Source organism: Elephas maximus, chromosome 8 (genome assembly GCF_024166365.1).
Source record: "Elephas maximus indicus isolate mEleMax1 chromosome 8, mEleMax1 primary haplotype, whole genome shotgun sequence".
NCBI lineage: Eukaryota > Metazoa > Chordata > Mammalia > Proboscidea > Elephantidae > Elephas > Elephas maximus.
The window spans coordinates 12,023,604-12,045,426 of record NC_064826.1 but is presented as its reverse complement, the minus strand read 5'-3'; the positions used below and the strand labels follow the sequence as shown (position 1 = coordinate 12,045,426).

At 50.1% G+C, this 21,823-nt stretch overlaps 1 protein-coding gene across 1 annotated transcript in view; it reads right to left on the bottom strand.

Moving 5' to 3' along the window:
• Positions 1-1,068: 1,068 nt before the first annotated feature.
• CREB3L2 (cAMP responsive element binding protein 3 like 2) overlaps positions 1,069-21,823 on the bottom strand; it is a 126,372-nt gene continuing 105,617 nt past the window's right edge. Inside the window, exons 9-12 of the mRNA XM_049893912.1 lie at positions 10,077-10,176; positions 9,725-9,851; positions 8,038-8,254; positions 1,069-6,483 (exon numbers count right to left, since the gene is read on the bottom strand). Of these exons, the coding sequence (XP_049749869.1) occupies positions 6,408-6,483; positions 8,038-8,254; positions 9,725-9,851; positions 10,077-10,176 (520 nt within the window). The 3' untranslated portion in view covers positions 1,069-6,407. The remainder of the gene's footprint in view (positions 6,484-8,037; positions 8,255-9,724; positions 9,852-10,076; positions 10,177-21,823) is intronic.

Genomic DNA, 21,823 nt, shown 5'->3' with positions numbered 1-21,823 from the left:
TGAAAACCCTGTGGAGCACACACATGGGGCCGCCATGAGTTGGAATCGATTCCCCAGTAACTGGGTATGTTACCCTAAACCATAGTGGGCCAGTTTGTAAACCCTGGGATGCTCGAGTCTGGAAACAGCCTCTGATTTGCCATTTCAATGTCCAGAGAGTTTTCTCAAATCAGAATCTGCCCCCTCCCCACATCACTGGAGGGATGACAGCAGTGTCCTCCGTAATGGCTCCCAATATAGCAAAGGGGGAAGAAGTGTTACTAGTCTCCCCAGGGAAAGGCCCTTGTGTAGGAACAGGAAGGGAGAAGGCCAAGATGCTCAGGGGGACAGAGACAAAGGGTTGATGCTCCACGGGTCCAGTCCAGGCAGGCATGCTACTCAAAAAAAAATCTTTTTTCAAGGTGAGCATGGCTTCTCCCTCTAACGGGACACCCCAGTGGGCCCTGCTTCTGAGGCTCAGCGTGGATCTGCTTTCCCCTCCTGGAGAAAAGAACATTTGAATCCAGAGATGGCAATGGGTACAGCGACCTTTATGGAGCATCTCATGGGAATTTCCGGGCCACAGTCTGCACCAGGCACCCTCTGAGACTGCTCCCTGAAGATGGAGCCTTCCTTCTGGCTCACGCCCCAAGCATCTGTGGCAAGCCCTGGAGATGGCGAAGCAAAATCAAATCCCGAGCTGGGCAATGGAGTTAGCAGAGAGCTGGGGAGACAAGGAAGGCAGCAGCCAGGCTGCAAGGTCTCAGGGAGCCCTGACATGCTTTCCCCCCTCCCCGTGACTGCCTGGGAAACAGTCACATTGCTCAGTCCTGCTCGGACGGAGGCTCGGATTCCATCACAAGGCTGGCGGAGGCGCTTCTTGGAGGCTCGGATTCCATCACAAGGCTGGCGAAGGCGCTTCTTTCAGCTGCTGGAGCCTAGATCAGCACAGCGGCAGGTACACAGACACAGGCCCATGAGCACAACCAGAGCGAAAATGCTTAGATTAGCAGGATTGTAAAGACTGCGCAGAGTTTTACTATTTCGCGGAAAAGAAAAAAAAAAAAAATTTTTTTTTTTTGAGAGAAATGAAAGTACAAAAGCATAGCAATTTCGATTTATTTTTTTCCAAACTAAGTACAAGTATTCTACGAAGCATTTATTTACTTATTTTTGGTATTCACCTAGCTGTGATACAGAAATAAAGAGGCATAAAAACCACGGTGCACGAGAGATGACAGATTGAACCACTGCGGGTCTGTATAACCCGTTACAAAAGAAGGGAAACCCCAAGCTGCGGCATAGACGTGAACACTCACAGTGGAGTACAGTCCAGAGGCTGCTCAGGTTTGTTTAAAAAGGGGGCATTCAGTTTGTCAAAGGGTGCTCGTGGTTCCTATGGACTCCCAAAGGCATTTTATCTGAAAGATTTTCCAATTACTGCCTGTTTTCCCCTGGCCTCTGAGTGGAGGGTGGGACAGAAAATCGGCAGGGCACTCACACCCCTGGCTTCCCTCTTCCAGGATGGGAAGCCCACCACCAGCTGGGACTCATAGAAGACTGGATGAAAAGGACAGGGGCGAACAGCAACAGGAGGCGAAGAGCCCAACTCTCTCCCAGTGGGCCACTGCAGGGCAGACATTGTGTTTCCTTAAAGGGAAGAACCGCCCAATCTAGCCCAACTGCTGACCTTCCCAGGTCACAGAGCTGTTCCTCCGTCTCCTGGTAACTAACAGGCCACGGAAGCAGAGTCACCCTGCGTTCTATAAAATTAAGACTTAAAACTTACTGAGCCCAGCGCTGCTGACACCTAGTAAGTGCTCATGAAATATCATTTCCCTTCCTTCTAGAAACCAAGACAAAATCGAGCACTCCTAAATCTGAGGCTGCCCCAGATGACAACAGAGCACCCTGCTTTCTCCTGTGCGTGCACTCTCAAATGGGCCAGGTGCGCTGGAAATGCCGGGAGGTTGTAATGCCTTTACTCCTCCCTGGCCATTCTTCATGTGGCCATAGCTACAATACAGGACTTTCCTGATGGAAATAACTCTCCCCTGAGGTGCAAACCCAACTGTGGCTCTGTTTTAGGAAACCATTTTTCAGCCTTGGGGAAAATGGATCTACTTCGGTCTAATACTATAAGGCTATGTGTATACAATGTTGCACAGACACAGGCTTCCTCAGTCACCCTGGACTCAGATAAGGCACATTTAAGGCACAAACAGGTATCTTTAAGGAAGGAGGAATGTGTGTGCATGTGTGTGTGTGTGACAGAGACAGAAACACAAAAAGAGACACAGAGAAATCTAGCCTGTTATAGATTGAATTATATCCCCCCCATGTGTTGTAAATCTATACCTGTGATTATAATCGTATTTGCAAATTTGTTCTGTTATGTTAATGAGGCAGGATTAGTGTGGGTATATCTTGAGTCAATCAATCTCTTGTGAGATATAAGAGATTAAACAAGTGAGCAGAACAGAGATGGGGGAAGAGAGATGTCAAGCCATATGAAGATCGCCCAGGAGCAGAAGCTCAGAAAAAGACAAGGACCTTCCTCCAGAATCGACAGAGAAAGAAAAGAGGGCCTTCCCATAGAACCGTCATGCTGAATTAGGACTTCTAGCCCCCTAAACAGTGAGGAAATAGATTTGTTGAAGTCACCCACTTCTGGCATTTCTGTTATAGCAACACTAGATAACTAAGACATGTGTTTTGAATCACTCTTGATTCTACAAGTGTCCCCAGCCCCTTCTTATTCCCCAATATTCCTTGGGACCTTGTCCTCAGTAAAACTGAACCATCCTAGGAGTGTCTTTATGTCTGAAGACTTTCTGTCTGTCTATCTGACTGACTGAATGGAAAAATGGAATCAAGGATACGTGTCTCTGGCTCCTTGAAGCCCCTCTGCTCTCTCCTGTACTCCCCTCCCAGGGGGGCTTATCTGACCACTTGTCTACTCACTGTCTCGGCTGAGAAGCGGTCTCATTAAGTAACCTCCCCAGGGTGAGACCCCATCATGGTTCTGGTCCAGCCAGCCCTCAGTTCCTCAATGAATGGACTCAACATAACCAGCCCAGCAGACAAGCGGGTTGGGGGCTAACAGCCTCTTTTTTTTTTTTTGGACAGCCAGTTTTTATTTGAGCAAGTATTGCTTGCTATTTTCACCTACATTAGTGAAACATAAATAACACAGCAAACCAGCAAGTGTATTTAAACAAAAATATAAACTACTCAAATGAATGAAGATCGGGGCCCAACAGAAGATTCCTGGGGTTCTGTCCAGATGGCAATGTTTTGTTTTGTTTTTTTAAATAGGAACGGAAATTTATCAGCTCACAGTTCTAGAAGCTTGTGGTTGCTATCAGCTTCTTCCATCTCAGCCGCCCAGGGGAGCGTGGCCTGCTGGGCTCCTCTGATTGCTCTCCTGGGAGCGGGTGTCTCCATTTCTGAGTTGTGCTCGAACACACATCTCAGGGGATGTTTGGAGGCGGTGGCCCTGCAAGGCCCTGACTCTGGCTTTATGGCTTTGCTTCGTCTGAGGACATGGGAGGGAGAAGCCAAGGAATGCTGAGAAACCACGGAATGCTGAGAAACCACCTTACCAAGGCACTTAGGGGCAAAGCTGCCAGGCACTGATGCGGGACCGAAACCTGAGTCCACTTGGCCTCCCCACTGTGTGAGCACATAAGAGCGGAGGCCCTCCCTGGGCATTCGAGAGCGAAACAGAAAAACTCAGGGGACAAAACAAACAAACACAGTACTTAGAGTTGGTCTGTAAATACGCTGAACTAAAACCTCCTTTCATAATTAGGTCTCCAAATCAAAACCCTTTATATTAACTTAAAAAGGTTACCTAACTTTTCCTGTACCGGTGTCAAACCTCATTCCTGTCGCCTGCCAAAAAGGTGCACCGGGCTCAGCTGTCCGACATTTATGTGACACTCTGTTTGTGAGCGAGGCTCCAGAGCCCAGAGCTGGCCGGGCCGCCTTTCATTCACGGTCTCCAAGTCCAACTGCAAAGTCGAGAGCTACGGGAAGAACCACACTGGAAGCTCGGGACTCACTAAGTAAAAAGTCTTGGTTCTCTGGGTTTTTCTAAGACATCTCCCTAACTAGTAGAATCAAAGAAAGGGGCAGGAAACCTTTTTACATGATGAAAAATACAATCAACATGTTTATTCCCTGGAGTCCTGGGTGGTACAAATGATTAACACACTCCACTGCTGACCAAAAGGTTGGTAGTTCAAGTCCGTCCAGAGGTGCCTCAAAAGAAAGGCCTGGCAATCTCCTTCTGAGAAACCAGCCATTGAAGACCCTACGGAGCACAGCTCTGCTCTGACACACATGGGAGCGCCCATTGAAGACCCTACGGAGCACAGCTCTGCTCTGACACACATGGGAGCACCATGAGTTGGAATCAACAATAACTGGTTTTGTTGGACCTTTCCTAAGCCCCCGCTTACTGACCTACACCTGGTATTTACATAAAAACGTCAAGAGAGGGACGGGTAAGCAGTGGCCTGTGGTTACCAGACACCATCCAGGCCCTGGAAGATCTCATGTAGGAGAGGGCCCAGCAGAGGAAGGGGCCTGCTATCAAGCCCCTCTTCCCCCAGCTCGGCTGGCCTTAGCTCGCCCCTGCCGAGGCAAGGATCAATGAGAACCATCCAGACAGCAGGGCTCCCAGGACTAGGACAACCCCAGTGTGGCTCCCACACACTGCTGAGGAGATGGGCTCAGCCACCGACCGGCCTGAGCCGCCGATCATGGCAGGGGGAGGGGAGCCGCTCCGGGAGACCCAGGTGCACCTGGGCAGATGAAGCAGGAATCCGCTTACGAGGTACGTGTGCACCAAATCCAGCTACTGATGTGGAAACGAAGGCTGTGTGTGGGTTTAATCCCTCCTAGGTACAGACACCAATGATAATGTCAGCAGCTGAGACAGAGAGAGAACAGAGAGAAGAAAACGAGACCGAAAGTAGACACCAAAGGCTCTTCAATCGCTGCTAGTAATAAAGTACAAAATCTCAGTAAATTCCCTACACAAAATCTTTTACAAGCTGGGAAAAAACACTTGGGCGGGGCGGGGGGGTGTCCTCTGCATTATACGATAAAAAGGCAATTTCCATTTCTTATTTGTATGAAAGAGGAAAGGTTTGTCTTCTTTAACTACAAAACTTACTTTTAATCATTAAAAAAGAAAACTCGAAGAAAGTAGGTGGGTTAGGTTGTCTGTATTTTGGTGAGCTGCAAAGTAGCAAACCTGATTATATAAGGTAAATATGCGGGTACACAAAGGTCACCTCCGCCAGCCCAGGAAGGGGCCTCAGGCTCACCCCTCTGGTTAAGGCCGGGGAAGAGGAAGGCCAAGCTGACGGGGTGCTGGGGGTAGGAGCAGGTGTGGAGATATGCCGTCAAGGCTGTCCACAATCCCTGTTGTCAGGACTCCCCTCCCTGTCACAGGACACAGGACAGGAAAAGCTTCTGGCCAGACAGCCACAGAGCCGAGCATGGCACTAATCCACTATACCTCAAGCTCCTTCTACAGGGGACCCCTTGTAAGGGGATCTCAGCTGGCATGACTTTAGAGACCTCCAGTCAAAAAGAAAGGACACAAAGCAGGGTCTGGAGAGAGGGGGAACCCCAGGGCCGACTGTGCCCCTTGGCTCCAAAGGTCAACAGAAGCTTTGCTGGCTTGGAAAGAGGCATTGAAGCTTCAGGGTGGGGACTGGTGGGCAGCCTCAGAATGCTAATAAATACTATTTACAAACAGGGAGGAGAAGCTGGGGGGTGGAAGTAAGCGTGTGTGGGAACAGGTATGGGTAATCCTACAAGCAGTAGGGGACAGGTTCCCCTGGAGGAGAAAAGTCCTTTAGGCATTGCACATGTGGCCTGAGATGCCAGCCCGCCTGCCAGCGAGGACACAAGGGCAGAGTGGGGGGTGCTGACGTGACACTCCGGCTCCCAGCGCTGCCGCTGGAGCCCCAGGCAGGAGGGCAGGAGGACATAGGTCGGTGCGCCACCAATCCCAACAGGCATGTGGTTTGTGGCTGGAGTCTGGGTTCTCAAATGAACAAGCCATCTCTTCCTTCAGGAGGGGAGGATCAGGCAGTATCTTTTTGGCACTATTGGTGGAAACAAGCCCACTCATCCCATGCCCACCCCAATGCAATTTCCTAAGGCAGTGAGAGACGGGGGCAGGGGAGCAACAGACGCCAGTTCCCCGCTGCGAGGGGTCACAGGCCTGGGGATGGGATGCTCTCCCTGCCTGAAGGTACCCGGCCTCCTCCCATCCACAGCCCCCGATGCCCACCCGTCCACGTCTTCGTCAAGATTGGGCGGCAAAAAGGAAAAAGCTATAACAGAGGTGATTTGGTGATGTAGCAACGGAGTTACGAGTAGGGCGGGGGGTGCAGGTCGCCTCTTTAAAAGGTGGCGTTCACTCTTCTGTCGAGCTGGACAACTTTTAGTGTTTCGTTCCCCTCCAGTTTAGAGCTGACCCTGTGAAGGCAGAGAGAGGAAAAGAAGTATTAGCTGCTCATGTTTTGCATGCAACGTGACACAATCCTTCTAATACTGCCACTTTGTAGGTTGGCCCAAGTGTCCCTCCTAACAGCAGTTCCCTGTTCCCAGAGTCTCCCACCACCAGCCTGTCTACCCATACACATTCTGACCCCCACCCAAGGGAGACAGCCCAGCCCACAGGATTAAACATGGCGCCTGGGCACAAGTTTGTTACAAGCTGCTTTAAAGAACTGTAGTAACTAGGGACGTTTAGCCCTTTGTTAGGCTCTGAGAAGAGGGTAAACAAAAGGGTATGGTCTGATGCCTGTTCTAGAACAGCTAGCAATCCAGATAAATATAAAAAAAAGAACTAACTTGAAATCAAGAAATATATTAACAGAAAATCACCAACCAGGCCACACATAACCAGGAGTGTGCATGCCACACCTCCTTCCCATGGTGACTTGGCATAGCCAGGCACCTCACCTTCCACAATAGCGACACTCATAGTCTTTTAAGCCTTATGTTAACAAAAGGAATTTCCTCCATAACTGTCTAGAGAAAACTATTCACAACAGGAGCCAAAGATACTTTAGTTTCAATATGGAAACACGTGCTTCCCATAATGCCTCTCAAGGGGTGTCCCTCAATATAAATGTATAATTGTAACAAACACAGGGTTCAAAACCCAAACCCACTGCTATAGAGTTAATTCTAATTCATAGCAACCCTATACAGAACAGAACTGCCCGATAGGGTTTCCAAAGCTTAGTCTTTATGGAAGCAGACTGTCACATTTTTCTCCCATATAGCAGCTGGTGGGTTTGAACCGCCAACCTTTGGTTAGCAGCCAAGCACTTAAATTACTGCACCACCAGGACTCCTCAATACATGGTTGCTTGTATATAAATTATAAAACTATAACATGCTGTTGTGTCAGTTGCTGTCAAGTTGATTCCGACTCAGGGAAACCCCATGTGTGCAGAATAGAACTGCTCCACTGGTTTCTTAAGACTTCTTTTCAGAAGCAGATGGCCAGGCCTGTCTTCCTCATTGCCTCTGAGTGGGTTTGAACTGCCAACTTTTAGGCTAGTAGACGAGCACTTAACCATTTGTGCCACTCCGATACATAACATAACATACATGTACCCTCCAGCTTGGAGAAGTCAGGGCATGTCTTGAGGCTGAACACACATAGCAAGCACATGGCTGTTAGCTGGGTTGTATGTTCAGTTGTGTGGCTTTGAGGGGAGGATGCAGACCGTGGGAAGGGATTAAAACGCCCCACTCTGTCGTGCCACCACTGCCAGCTCCTCACTGATGCAACAGAACAGGGGAGCTCATGTGGGATCTTTTCCCTGTCTCGGCTCAGGGCTACTGCTGGCAAGCATCAGACTCCACAACCCTGGCTCCTGGAAACAGGGCCTAACACAGCAGGGGCTGGGGCTGGGGCTGGGGCCAGGCCCGTGGGCAAGCCGTACCTCCTGTTACTCAACAATGACCCATAGCCCCAGCAGGGCCCCCGAGGGGTGTTGTGCCTCTCTCACTCACAGGTGCTGCTGCAGCTCCAGAAGCACAGCCTTCTCCAGGCTCGTCTCATTCGACAGGAGGAACTGGGGAAGATCCACATCCGGCCTGGCCTCCAGCCCCGACGCCCGGAGCAGGGAGGAACCCCTGTCCCAGGCCCCCAGCTCCCCCGGCGATGCTGCGCTGGACGGTTCCTCCAGGGGAGAGTGTTCCTCATAGATAAGCAGGTTTCTGGATCTCACTGAGAGCGGGGCAGAGCGACAGTGAGCCAGGGACCCCAAGGGTATGCTGCTCCCCTCACACAATGCCTGGTCCTGGGCAGGGCAATAGTGAGCCAGGGACCCCAAAAGTGCACCACTCCCCTTATGCAATGCCCAGCACTAGGCAGAGAGGACAACCGGTAAGCCAGGGACCCCAAGGGTGCGCTGCTCCCCTCACCCACTGCCCGACACTGGGCAGAGAGGGCACCCAGGGTGTCCTTGCAACCCAGGATGAGGGTGCCAATTGAAGGTGGCTTTTCATAAAGATGCCAGGATTTCTGGGCTTTGTGCATTCAAAATTTATACCAATTACACAGTGCCGGAAGAACAGTAAGGAAGCAAATAAACACAACGCTAGCTGCCACCCCAACTGCTCTGAAAATACAACTCCCCTCCTGCCCCACCCACACCTGCCTGGAGGGAACAACTCATGTACAATTGGAGCCCAGTATGGGGAAGTGTCCAGACCCAGCTACAATAAAAGCACCCCAAAGAGTAAGCCTTGCAGGGAAACAAGGAACGGGGGCAGAACACTACATTTTTATTTCAGAACCTGAAGCGAAGACACAAAGGCAAAGCCATAAATCAAAGGGCAGAGACAAACTCTTTCATTTCATTGAATAGTTGGCATAGCTAGATGGCTCTGCCGCAATTTCCCACAACACAGAAGCAGCCGTTCCCATTGGCTCCCGTCTAAATTTGGAGATATATTCCCTTGTGGTGGGGGAAAGGATTTCCTAACAGGCCACGAAATTATTTTGTTGAAAGGCTAGCACTTCTGTCATATACCTGGCAGGGATACACCTGCCGGGGAGGATCACAGACCTCCCAGAGCTACAACGATGTCCTGACTCCAGATCCGCTATCTCAGAATTCCACACTGGGTCCGACCAGTGCTAGATCCTTACTCACCACCTTTACTTATACGTATTTAAAAGAGGTAACGGACCCAGGTGAGAATACCAGACACTTCCTATCTAACACCTGAATCTCCAAACGCCATCCATCTTGGGTATAATATTTTTAAGAAGGAATGATTCTTTAATTTCATTTTAGAAACCCTTGCGACGGTAACATGCAATTCTACTACGAGGAGGCAGAAACACAAGAGTTCTCGTAAAACATCACAGAAAGCTTAACACCCCCTTGCCCCACCCCCCAAAATTCACATCCCTCTCCCTTATCAGAGCTTATAAAGGAGAGGTCAGAACTTATCAGGGAATGCAGTCTAGAGCAATTATTTGCAAACTGCTCCAAGGAGCTCTAGAATATTCCCAGGGTGCCTCCGGCTAGTGGGTGAGGGGCACCAGGTGGCCCAGCAGCCTGACACCAGAACCCGGCTTCCCTCACCCCTCCCTCCCACTGTTTCCCAGAGATCCCTTTCAGCAAGCTGAAAACCCCGGCCCTAGAGACTGAGACAGCCACTCCCAAGTGGCCGAATGCCCACTTACCGACAGAAGCTGTATATGGCTCTGGCACGGAATGCTGGCTGGGCAGGGCCATCTTTGTGGCAGAGGGATAGGGCCCAGAGCCCTGGAAAATGCTGCCAAACGCCACAGCAAAGCAGAGCACAACGACCTAGACGAGAGGGGAACAAGGGCATGTAAGTTACACCCAGTGGTCTGCTCAGGCCAGGAAAGGCGCCCACATGCCAAGGCCTGCCAAAATGGCAGCAGAGCCACGGTGTCAGAGTGAGCCACAGGGTCTCCCCAGCCCCAGGGCACTGAGACCAGGCAAGCTGGGAGAGGTGGGGTGGGTGACTGGGCCGGTGGCAGCTCTGGTGCAAGCCCCTTGGAGACTCACCATGAGGCAGGTGCTGGTCTGCGTGCCGGCTAACTTGCAGGTCCGAGAAACCTTGCCCATGACCAAGGCCTGAAGCTTCTGCAGCTGCTGGAGGAGAGTTCTGCAAATGCAACAAAAGAACAAGCATGAGGAAGGCCCCCGAGTGGCACAAATGGTGTACACTCACCTGGTAACCAAAAGGTTGCTGGTTCAAACCTACCCAGCAACACTGTGGAAGAAACAGTCCTGGCAATCTGCTTCTGTAAAGGTCACAGCCAAGGAAACCCTATGGGGCAGTTCTGCTCTGGAATATACGGGGTCTCTCCAACTCACAACGAAAATCAACAACCAGGGCTGGGTTACCCAATAAGCAAGGTACGCACGGACCCAACTGTGCCTTCCCACCAATCTGTGGTGCACAATTTCACCTGCCCCCTGCCACGTCAAAGATGTGCTCAGACCCATGTGAAATTGCTCACCACAGATTAGCAAGTAAAGACAATTAAGCCCATGCATATCTGGCTCAATGCAAGCCGGGGACTATTGTGCTTACTGATCAATCCACCCTGTCAACAACAATAAATCAAGAACAAAAGCCATGGAAAGCGTCAGGGGGATAAGAGGATGCTTTCTGCCCATCTCCCTCCTGTGCTTCAAGAAGCGCGGCTGCCACTTGTGGCTTTGTGCCTGGCTTTGGACAGAGAGGACCAAGTGGAATGGGCCCCTAGAAGGTAGCAGAAGGCCCGCTGAGCCTGGCTGGGCAGAAGGAAGGCTCCGCATCTACACTGGGAGGTGCTGCACTTGGCAGCACATCCTTCCCAAACTCAAGGATGATTCTACCCTGAATCCATGACAGACGAAAATGGTTTCTAGCAGTTGACAATCCCACTCGGTGAGATTAGCAAACATGGAGCTTAAATTAGATTTCTTAGTTGGAAATTTTGGTGGGAAGTGACAGGGACTCCTAGCGCCACTTGCTGCTACTTCTCCTCCTTGGGCTGGTGAGGGTGAACGGCACTAACGGTGGACCAGACCCTCTGAAGGCCTCGTAGACCCTCCATGCCGAGCCATTTCACCAGAGTATGCTCCACGAAGTCCCCCAGAAGTGAACTGCTTCATCCATTCCCACAGTCTTAACAGACTTATATGATTCAATAGAGTTTGTGGCATTCACATACATACATTTCACGGAAACACACAGTTTCATCACAAGGTAAGGAAAAGAAACAGTGACTCGGTGCCCACTGATGGCGTTCAGGTGCTTCATAGACTGAGACGCTAAATAATTGTCTTCAAGTCGTGTGGCTAGAAAGCAGAAGACCAAAGATGTCAACCAAAGCCTGCCAGACTCCATAGCTCACAGACCGGCCAATGTAGCCCGCACTGTACCCTCACTGATAACTAATACATCTACCAACCAAAATACTTCTTGGGTCAGAAGATTCATCTTAAGCCCAGTGACATTCACACCACATTGACAACAGCCCAATCAAGACATCTGACCACTGCTACACATGAAAACGTAACTACAGAAGGGGCCCGAGCTGCGGATGCAGGAGCCACAGCGAAAGCTCAGGCACCAACATCACAGGCCAATGGCAATGAGACGCAGCTAACAAAGCGGCAGCAGTAGTGATGCAAATCACATCCTCAGGGTTGCCGTCAGGTGCCACCAAGTCACCTCTGACTCAGAGCGACCTCATGTCTAACAGAAGGAGACACTGCTGGGTCCTGTGCCATCCTCACCACCCGCACAGTCCAGAGATGAACACAGGTGATCGACAAAGGAATCGGGGGCCTGCCGCTCAATCACAGGTGTGCAGAAGGCAAACCTGGGCTTTACCTGGAAAAACGGAAGAGCTGCCCCAGGTCCGACACGAAAGGAGCTGACGATCAGGCGTTTGGCTGCTGAGCGCGTGAGCTGGTGAAGATCCCTGGGATGGAAGATGGGCCCCAGAGGCGAGGAACCTGGTCTAGACCTCAGCACCACTGCTGTGTGTCTGTAAGCAAGTGTTTAAGTTCTAAGCTTTAACTACCTCACCTATAAAACAGAATTCATGAAATGTATTTCATAGAGCTCTTCTGGAAGTTAACTAAGATAATGTGTTTATCTAATGCCTAGCTTAGAGCTTTGACAACTAGTAGATATTGGCGGTTCCATGGTAGAATTCTCACCTTCCATGCAGGAGACCCAGGTTTGAGTCCTGGCCAACGCACCTCACGCACACCCACCACCTATTTGTCAGCGGAGGCTTGCACGTCTCTATGGTACGGAACAGATTTCAGCAGAGCTTCCAGGGTAAGACAAACTAGGAAGAAAAGCCTGGAGATCTATTTATAAAAATCAGTTGGTGAAAACCTGATGGATTACAACTGTCTGATCCACAACTGATCACGGGGATGGTGCAGGACAGAGCAGCATTTTGTTCTGTCGTGCACAGGGTCATCATAAGTCAGGGGCCAACCTGAGGGCAGCCAACAGCATCAGACAGCTAGTAGGTTAACTCCCTTGGCCTCGTAAGCTTACAGAATAGCCATAAGAGAACCTCCTCTCCTGGGGTACTCTGGGTTTGCTGGTGTAAGCATCTCTCTTAATGATGCCTACTGTCTCTCCTCTTGAGTGGGACGACTGGTGAAGCCAGCCCTCTTTATGGAAACTCTGTGACGTCGTAACTTAGATGTTGGCACGAGGTAGTGTGGGGTTTTCTCTGGTGCTTCTGGGACAGAAGCTGACGCACCTGTATTGTTGGGAGCCAGGATGACAGCTTCCCTGGCTGGAGAAAAGGCAGCCACAGGTGACACGAAGAATTATTTTTAAAGTAAGGCTATTAAAAGTCAACTGCAGGACGGACCCAATGGTGTCCTCAACGCTCAGTATAAACTTCTCCTTTGTTACTGTACCTGAAATCATCAGTGATTACAGCTAATTATGGCTTAATGAGTTCCTGGCTTCCAGGAGCGAGGTCTCAGGCAGAGAAAGGAGGACCTCTTCACATACTTCTATCCGGGCCAACAGGTTTCTCACGACTTGTTAAATAGGGGTGTCCAACACTCCACTGAAAATGTGGGTTTTGTCCCATAGTGAGATGTAACGATAAATTGAGGGCCATCTTCACGGTTCCTCACAAAAGAGCAGTCAGAGAAGCTGCCAGGCCCGCTCAGAACGAAGGCCTACCCTGGCTCTTCGGAGATGCATCCAAGAACTGGGTAAGACATTCAAGAGTAGCCAGGAGGGTGAGACACAGTCTTACAATAACTGAGAAATGCATCAAGAGCCTCGTGTATTTCATTTTTGGTTTCCTTTATTTACAAAAGAGAGTGCAAGGGAGGAAAAAAAAGTCTTACGGTTATCACGTGTTATACTTTGGACATTCAGGCTCCTAATTTCCTAATGGAGTCAGAAACCAGGACCCAGGAAAAAATCAGGAAGTTGTGGTTTTGCTGGGCTGGGCTGGGCACGTCCAACCAGGTTCTTTTGGCAGGAATCCAAAAAAAACCAAACCCATTGCCCTTGAGTCGATTCTGACTCCCAGCAACCCTACAGGACAGAGTAGAAGTGCCCACAGGGTTTCCAAGGTTACCATCTTCACAGACGCAGACTGCCACATCTTTCTCCCGTGGAGCGACTGGTGGGTTCAAACCGCTGACTTTTCAGTTAGCAGCCAAGCGCTTTAACGACTGCGCCACCAGAGCTTGGTAGGAATACTTTCCATTAAATCTTCTAACGAAAGTTATTCAGAAATGCAGAGATGGGCTAAGGTGTGCGTGTGTGTGTGAACCACCCTCTGGGTAAGTCAGGCTCCCTCAGAGATGCAGGAAACTTTCCTTGTCCCTATGGAACTATCTGGAAACCCTGGTGGCATATCGGTTAAGAGCTACAGCTGCTAGCCAAAAGGTTAGCAGTTTAAATCCACCAGGTGCTCTGTGGAAACCCTATGGGGCAGTTCTACTTTGTCCTACAGAGACTGAAAGGTTAGCTGTTCAAACCCACCAGCAGCTCCAGTGGAGAAAGGCCTGGAGATCTGCTCCTGTAAAGATCACAGCCTAGAAAACCCCATGCGGCAGTTCTACTCTGTCTCATGGGGTCACTATGAGTCAAAAATCAACTTGACGGCACCCAACAACAGTGTGTAGGTAGGGTATGTTCTGGGTCACTACATAAATTGTAAAATGATTACAATCAAAGAAAGTCTGAGTGTCACTTATCTATTGCATACATGAGAAAAACATGTACACACACATATACACATGCACATACATATATACACACGTACATGTATATACACACACACATACGTATATTCACACATGTTGTTGTGGTTAGGTGCTGTCGAGTTGGTTCCAACTCACAGCAACCCCTCTGTACAACAGAATGAAACACGTCCCGGTTTCTGCATCACCCTCAAAATTATCGCCTTGTTTGAGCCCATTGTTTCGGTCACTGTGTCAGTCCATCTCGCTGAGGTCTTCCTCTTTTTCGCTCAGCCTCTACTTTACCAAGCATGATGTCCTCCAGGGACTGGCCCCTCCTGATAACATGTCCAAGGTACGTGAGATAAAGTCTCACCATCCTCACTTCTAAAGAGCATTCTGGCTGCACATCTTCCAAGACAGACACATACACGTATACATATATATACACATATGTATACACATTCATACATGTATACACATACATATGTACACATATACATACACGTGTGTGTGCGTATGTATAAATCAGTGACTAACAGAGGGCCTCGTGATGGATGAAGTCAGCACCCAAGCCCTTCTGAGGTGGACCACCACCTGAATCCCCCCGACCACAGGCCCACCCCAGTCAACTGGAGCCGGTGTCTGAGAAGCCTTGCAGGTTCAGGAAGGGGGCACATCACGCTGAAAGAGCATGAAAATCCCCACCTCAAAGTCTGGGCAGAGGGCAGGAGGTAAGGAGATACAATGTCAATAAGGAGAAGCTGCACAACAACTCCTTTTGTAAGGATACTTAAGGAGACTCGTGAACAACCCCAAAGACTTTTACATGCTTGCAAAAGACAACCTCGTGAGCTAAGACCCTGCACTTGGGGTAAATACTCATTTGCCTACGAATCTTCACTGAAGTTATGAAGACTTGTACGCAGGACTCTAGCCTAAATGGCGGGGGAGGGGGGCATACTATCTCCTTTTTGCCTTCTGCACAACTGCTACCTTACAAGAGGTTTGTTCATTTTGCAGGGGTCAGAAGGCATTTCTGAAATACCATAGAACCATTTGCCTCAGGAACACAAAAAAAAGATTTCTAGAATGTTTCCCAAGGCTGTGGAATTTCTAACTTTATCCCTAAATGACAGGAAAATGCCTTCCAAATTCCGCTGGGGAGCTTAGTCTGGGACCCAATACTCAAAGTTGGAAAGATTTTCACCTGAAAAGCCTGCATCCTCACACTATGGGGAGGTAGAGATCGCGGGGAGATGAGAAGTGAATTACACCCACTAAGGGCCCATGAGGGGGAACTCAGGTCATTGGTCAGCACTCACACGGCTTCCCTGTACATGACGCGGTGGGCCGGGCCAGTTCTGGTCTGTCTAAAGGAGAGCAGGCACTCAGAAGACCAGGGTAATGTGTAGGGAACACACAGACGAAACCAGTGTCTACAGACACAGCTGTGTGGGCTAAACAAACGAAACAAGAGAACCAGGAACAGTTGAAGCCCTGGGGCCTGGCTGCAGAGAGCTTTGCCAGGAGTCACATGTGGACTTTAATGGACAAGAAGAGTGGAATTAGACAGGAAGAAGACTACAGCTTAAGTGGAAGATCAAAGAGGAAAATTAAGGAATTCTTACCTGTGATAACAACAGGAAAATATATTATGACAGGCATGTCCCCACTTCTGGGGTGCCTGGGGAAAGGTCCACGTACCATACACCTTAAGGCTCCCCCCCCCCCCACTCCTAGCCAGCTAAACTCTGCCCCACACCTGCCCCCTGGCTCCTTCTAAGGCCAGGTGTGAATTTAGAATCCTGGGACTCTCTCAGAATTCCTTGCCAAAATGTGGTGGTGTGTACATGAACCTCCCCCAGCCCCAGCCTCTCCGCACACAGGGTGGGAGAGCCGTCCTCCTGGGGTCTCGTGTGCTCCCACACGTGGTGCTGGGTACGCCAAGGCTGCAGGGCCTGGGTCATTGCTCGGGTGGTTTGTGAAGCTGGTTACCTGGAGAGATGAGAAATGTCTCCCCCTGGACAAAAAGCAGAATGTTTACTGCGTGTTGTAAAAGCAGTAGGCCCCCCAAGCTCAGGGTTCCCTGGCTGCAACACAAGACCCCGGTGTGCACAGCGGCCACCTGGGCCACTGTGGGACTGGAGGAAGGAGACCCGCTACAAAGATGCTAACGTACAAGCTGACCTGTAAGTAATAAGGTCCTTGCTTCTGAACCGGGAAGCTTGTGTCTTCTGGAAACAGGGAATCACTGAATCCCAGACAGACACACCATGCAGGGTGTTAACACACACACCTGTCTACAGGTTCAAACCTGAAGCACAGCCTCACGAAAAGCCATCTCTGGCCGTCCCCCGGCTTAAGGTGTGCACACAGGTGGCCTAGTCTAGCCTTCGGAGAACAGACCTGGGATGGGGGTCCTCTACACAGTCCCTTGGAAGAAGGCTAAGGTCCTGTGGGCAGGGAATTCCAGAATCCCAGGTACCAGGTGTGTTCTAGAGGGAGGAAGGGAAAACTGCGGGTAGACACGCCCCCTTGGCCCTCCTGGCACCATGAGAGGGTGTGGCCAGAGTCATGTGACTAGAGCCAGAACAGAGTCCTCCAAATCACTGGGTCCAAGCAGGGGCCCTCCTGCCCAGGTCGATGGTCAGAACTGTGCTCAGGAAGGTCGTGGTCCTGGAGGCACAGATGGGCCCATCAGCAGGAGCACTGCTCACAGGTAAGCAGCTGGGTTCTCGTCCCCATTCCCCCTAAATACTTGGATGATCTTCCCCGCTGAGGGTTTCCTCTGCTGTAAGCTAAGTGCTTAGGGGCTAAATAAGACAGCCTCTGGAGTGCATTTCAGAGTCCCTCGGTGGTGCGAACGGTTAAGCGCTCGACCGCTAGCTGAAAGGTTGGCAAGTGAAACCCACCCAGAAGCACCTCAGAAGAAAGGCCTGGCAATCTGCTTCCAAAAGGTTCCAGCCTTGAAAACCCTATGGAGCAGTTCCACTCTGCACACACGGGACCGCTGGGAGCCGGAATGGACTTGATAGCAACCAGCAACAGCAACAAAACGCATTTCAAGACTAAGCTCCTACAATTCTGCCAACAAGGAATGAACGGAACAAGGGGAGACACCAGCTCCTAGAGCTGTCGGCAGCGTGTAAGGGCATCACTCGTGCAGAAAGAGGGTGCGGGGATCAAAGAAGAAGAGCAGTGACTTCTCAGGAAGGGGGGTGGCCCCCGAGAGCTCCCAGCTCTGAGAGGTGGATGGCGGGCAGAGGAGAGCCAGAGAACTCCGCAGCACCACCCACCGCATCGGAGCGCCCCAGCACGCGAAAACGCAGCTCCTGACAGAGCAGGGCAGAACGCAGGGAAAAACATCTCACAGCTCTCACACAGTTCTTGATGGCCTGCAATTAGCGGATCACCTTGGCCTCGGAGTGCGAAGGTGCTGCCATGGTCTCCCCTCCTCACTGAGCAGGCTCAAGGGGCCCCTCCCCTCCTCTCCTCTCCTGCGCCCAGCCCCTTCCAGATAGAAGGGTCTTTCACCTAGAAACCAGGAAAATCTGCTAAGTGGCTGCTGCTGCTGCTGCCCCGTCCAAACGTGTGTTCGCCTGGAGAGTCAGCAAAGTCCCTGGCAGGTGGAGCCCAGGACTGTCGAATGAACAGCAGTGCAATTGTGCTGAAATGTGGTCACGGAAGAGATACCACCCCAATTCTTCTTTCCTACCTGTGTCACCGTAGGGAACAACTGCATTCACGGTCCCATCCCCACCTCTGGTGACAGGGTACTATTCACCCAGGGCAGCTATCTCTACTCTGACACAAATGGTTAAGTGCTCAACTACTAGTCTGAACCCATCCAAAGGCTCCTGGGAAGACAGACTTGGCGACCTGCTTCTGAAAGGTGACAGCCTTGAAAACCCTACAGAACAGGGGGTCACCGTGAGTCGGAATGGTCTCGACGGCCACTAACAGCAGCCACCAGCAGCTCCATCTGAAGGATAGTAACAGGGAGCACATGCAGGAACAGACAGACACGGGTGGAAGTTCTATCACGCCCAGCCCAGCACTTAGTTCAGGCCCAGGGCTGCTTCCCTGGTGAGATGTACATAAAGTTCCGGACGCTTCGCACCAGAAAGGGTGGGAAAGTACCAGTCCACCTCATCAGTGTTTGGGCCAGCATGGCGATTGGTTCACTGCCCTCTGAGCGAGTGGTCAAAGGACAAAGAGCAAGCTCAAGGGGGTGCAGGACCACCTTCCATCACAACAACAGCAGCTAGGCTTTTATTTACCTCTTAAGCCAAAAGACATTCAAAACTACTGGATGTAGATATTACGTCCCTAAGTGTTCCCTAGAGTCCCTGGGTGGGAAACGGTTAAGCCCTTGGCAGCTAACTGAAAAGTTGAAACTTCGAGTCCACCCAGAGGCATCTTGGAAGAAAGGTCTGGCAATCTACTTCCGAAAATCAGCCCTTGAAATGATATGGAGTACTGTTCTACTTTGACACACATGGGGCTGGCATGAGTTGGAATCTACCAGATGGCAACTGGTTAGGAGTTCCCTGATAAAACTATCCTTGGAAAGATTGCCAGTTATTGAATTATAATTAATCAGTCGTAAAAGGGCTATCAGCCTAGGTAAGTGTTGAAGAGGAAGAAGAAATGGGAGGGAACACACAGAACCTCAGGTGGGAACCACAGCAGAGACTCCGACGGGGAGGGGAGAGCAGAGCACTTGGAGAGGGTAGTAAACGGTGGGGCACTGACAAACTAGCCCTATATAACAGGTGGCCAGCTCCACAGTCAGTAACAGCAGCCAACGCCGTTATGGAAGGCTCAGATACCAGTGTCACCAGGTTGTTGTTGCAACATGCCATCGAGTCACTTCCAACTCACAGGGACCCTACAGGACAGAGAAGAACTGCCCCATAGAGTTTCCTAGGCTGTCATCTTTATGGGAGCAGATAACCAGGTCTTTTTTCCGGCGGAGCCGCTGGTGGATTTGAACTGCCAACCTCCTGGAGGTAGGTTTTTTCAAATGGAATTCAAGTAGGTTAAATGCCTTGGAAAAGGTTCCCCCAGTCAGTAAAAAAAACAGAACGAAAGACAACGCCAACACTCAGGGAAGGACATGGGATGCTCTGACCATCTTCCCAAGCTCAGATATGCTGTAAAAAAAAAAACAAACCCAGTGCCACCGAGTCGAACCCAACTCATAGCAACCCTATACGACAGAGCAGAACTGCCCCCATAGAGTTTCCAAGGAGCACCTCGCGGATTCGAACTGCTGACCCTTTGGTTAGCAGCCATAGCATTTAACCACCACACCACCAGGGTTTCCCAGATATGCTGTATGTTCCCTCAAATCCTATATTATAATAGCTAACATCACATTAAAACAGCTATGGCAGTTATTTAAAAAGATAAAAACAGTTGGCAAAACATGGACTACCATTACACACAATCATGTATGTCAACGTCTCTCAAATGACAGCTCACCCTGAAAGTCTGACAGGGACGGATTTACTGCTGTGAAAATCCATCCAGTATGTTTGTTAAATAAAAAAACCCGTTAACAAAAGAGTATGTACAGCATAAATAATAAAACTTTAGAAAAACAAACCAGTTGCCATCGAGTGGACTCCAACTCATGGGGACCCCATGTATGTCAAGAGTAGAACTGTGCTCCACAGGGTTTCAATGGCTGGTTTTTCAGATCACCCGGCCTTTCTTCCGACACACCTGTGGGTGGATTTGAACCTCCACCCTTTCAGCTAGCAGTCGAACACATTAACTGTTTGTACCACCTAGGAACTCCACACAAAATATTCCAAACTGGAAAGATACTTCGAGGTGAAAGGACTATGATTTCTTTGCTTTTTTAAATTATATTTTCTAATTTTTGTTCACAATGGGCATACATTACTTGGGGATTTTTTAAGTTTAAAATTGTGTTGCAGCAAAGCCAGCCTGGTGCAGACCTGGCTGTGCCTCTGCTGCCCCCGTGTGGCAGAGGGGAGGCCTGACACCTGGAGCTCAAGATAAGACCCACCCTGGAAACAAACACACACCTCAGTAGTCATCTTTGACAGATTCTTGGTCCCCTATTCACCTACTCATGACAGGGGTTTGCCCCACTCCTGCCAGTGAGTCCCCTCCGTGGCAGCCAGTGCTGGTCGGTGCCGGGCTCCAATCTGCTCAGAACATTAAGCAGACGGCTGCACACTCTGGTCGGGGCCTCAGTCAGGAGGATCAGAGAAGCCTCTGGAAATTCCCTTGGAGACCAGGGAAGGTAGGGACCAGAAGGGAGGAAGCCTCAGAAGATGAAGGGCCAGGGGTGGGCAGTGAAACCAGAAGTCTGGAACGTATCTGAACATCTCCTTGACCTCACCCCCACCCATCAGTCAGTCTCACTGTCGTGCCTCACACCTTGCTAGCATTCCAAATGTTAGCAAGTCACCCATGACGGACAGGCTTCAGTGGAGCTTCCAGATTAAGGCAAATTAGGAACAAAGGCCTGGTGACCTACTTCTGAAAAGAGTTAATGAAAACTACTTGGAGCACGACATTATACTGTCTGACACAGTGCTGGAAGTATGACACAGTGTTAGCTCAGAAGGCGCTCAAATTTACACTGCCACAAAGATGAACTCATACCAACGACCATGAGGACGGCGCAGGACCGGGGAACGTTCTGTTTTGCTGACTCATTGGCAACTAACAACTGCCACCTTGACCTCAAAGGAGCTGGTGCTGACCTCACCTTCCAGCAGTCAGCACCCCCCCCCAGAACGGCAGGGGGACAGTCAGTGCGCATGCAGTGTCCCACGTCCCCACGGATGGCCGTTCTCAATGAGGAGGATGAGGATGCGATCAGCCTACTGTTAGAGCCACAAACACGAAGATTCGGCACATGGCAGTGAAATGTAATGTTTTCAGCAGGCAGCATGCAGAGGTTTAACCTGATCCCTTATTGTTCGCAAAACTGTGATTAGGCATTGATGTTCAACCTAAAAATGATTCATTAATATTTTTCTATGCTCAGTTAGACCTACACTTCCAGGGTCTACAGAGGATTCCCTTTAATCTTCCAAGCATAGGTATGCACGTGTACACACACACACACACACACACACACACACACATAGGTTCTGGTTGAAACTCACCAAGGGCCAGTTTCTTAACCCTATACCTCAAACCCTTTCTCTTGTATATGTCCCAGGGAGAAATCACAATATGCTCCGGTACTGAGGCTCTGGTACCGATTGGTTCAAATCACAATGCTAGCACTTCCTGTGTGCCCTTGGGTAAACCACCTGCCCTCTCTGAGTGCAGTTCCCTCTTCTCTATAACGGGCACAGTAACAGTACCACCTCATAGGCTGTTGGAAGGCTAAATGAGTCAGTATCTGTAACTGCTTGAAACTGTGGCTGGCACAGAATGTACCAGAGGGACTCATTCACTCACTGTGCCCCACAGTTTTTCTTCAAAATGGGTTGAGAAATTACAAAAACAAACATGGTTTTCTTATTTTTCATTAATAAACAGTTATTGCTAAAAGTGAGGGACACTGAAGTGGGCAGTGC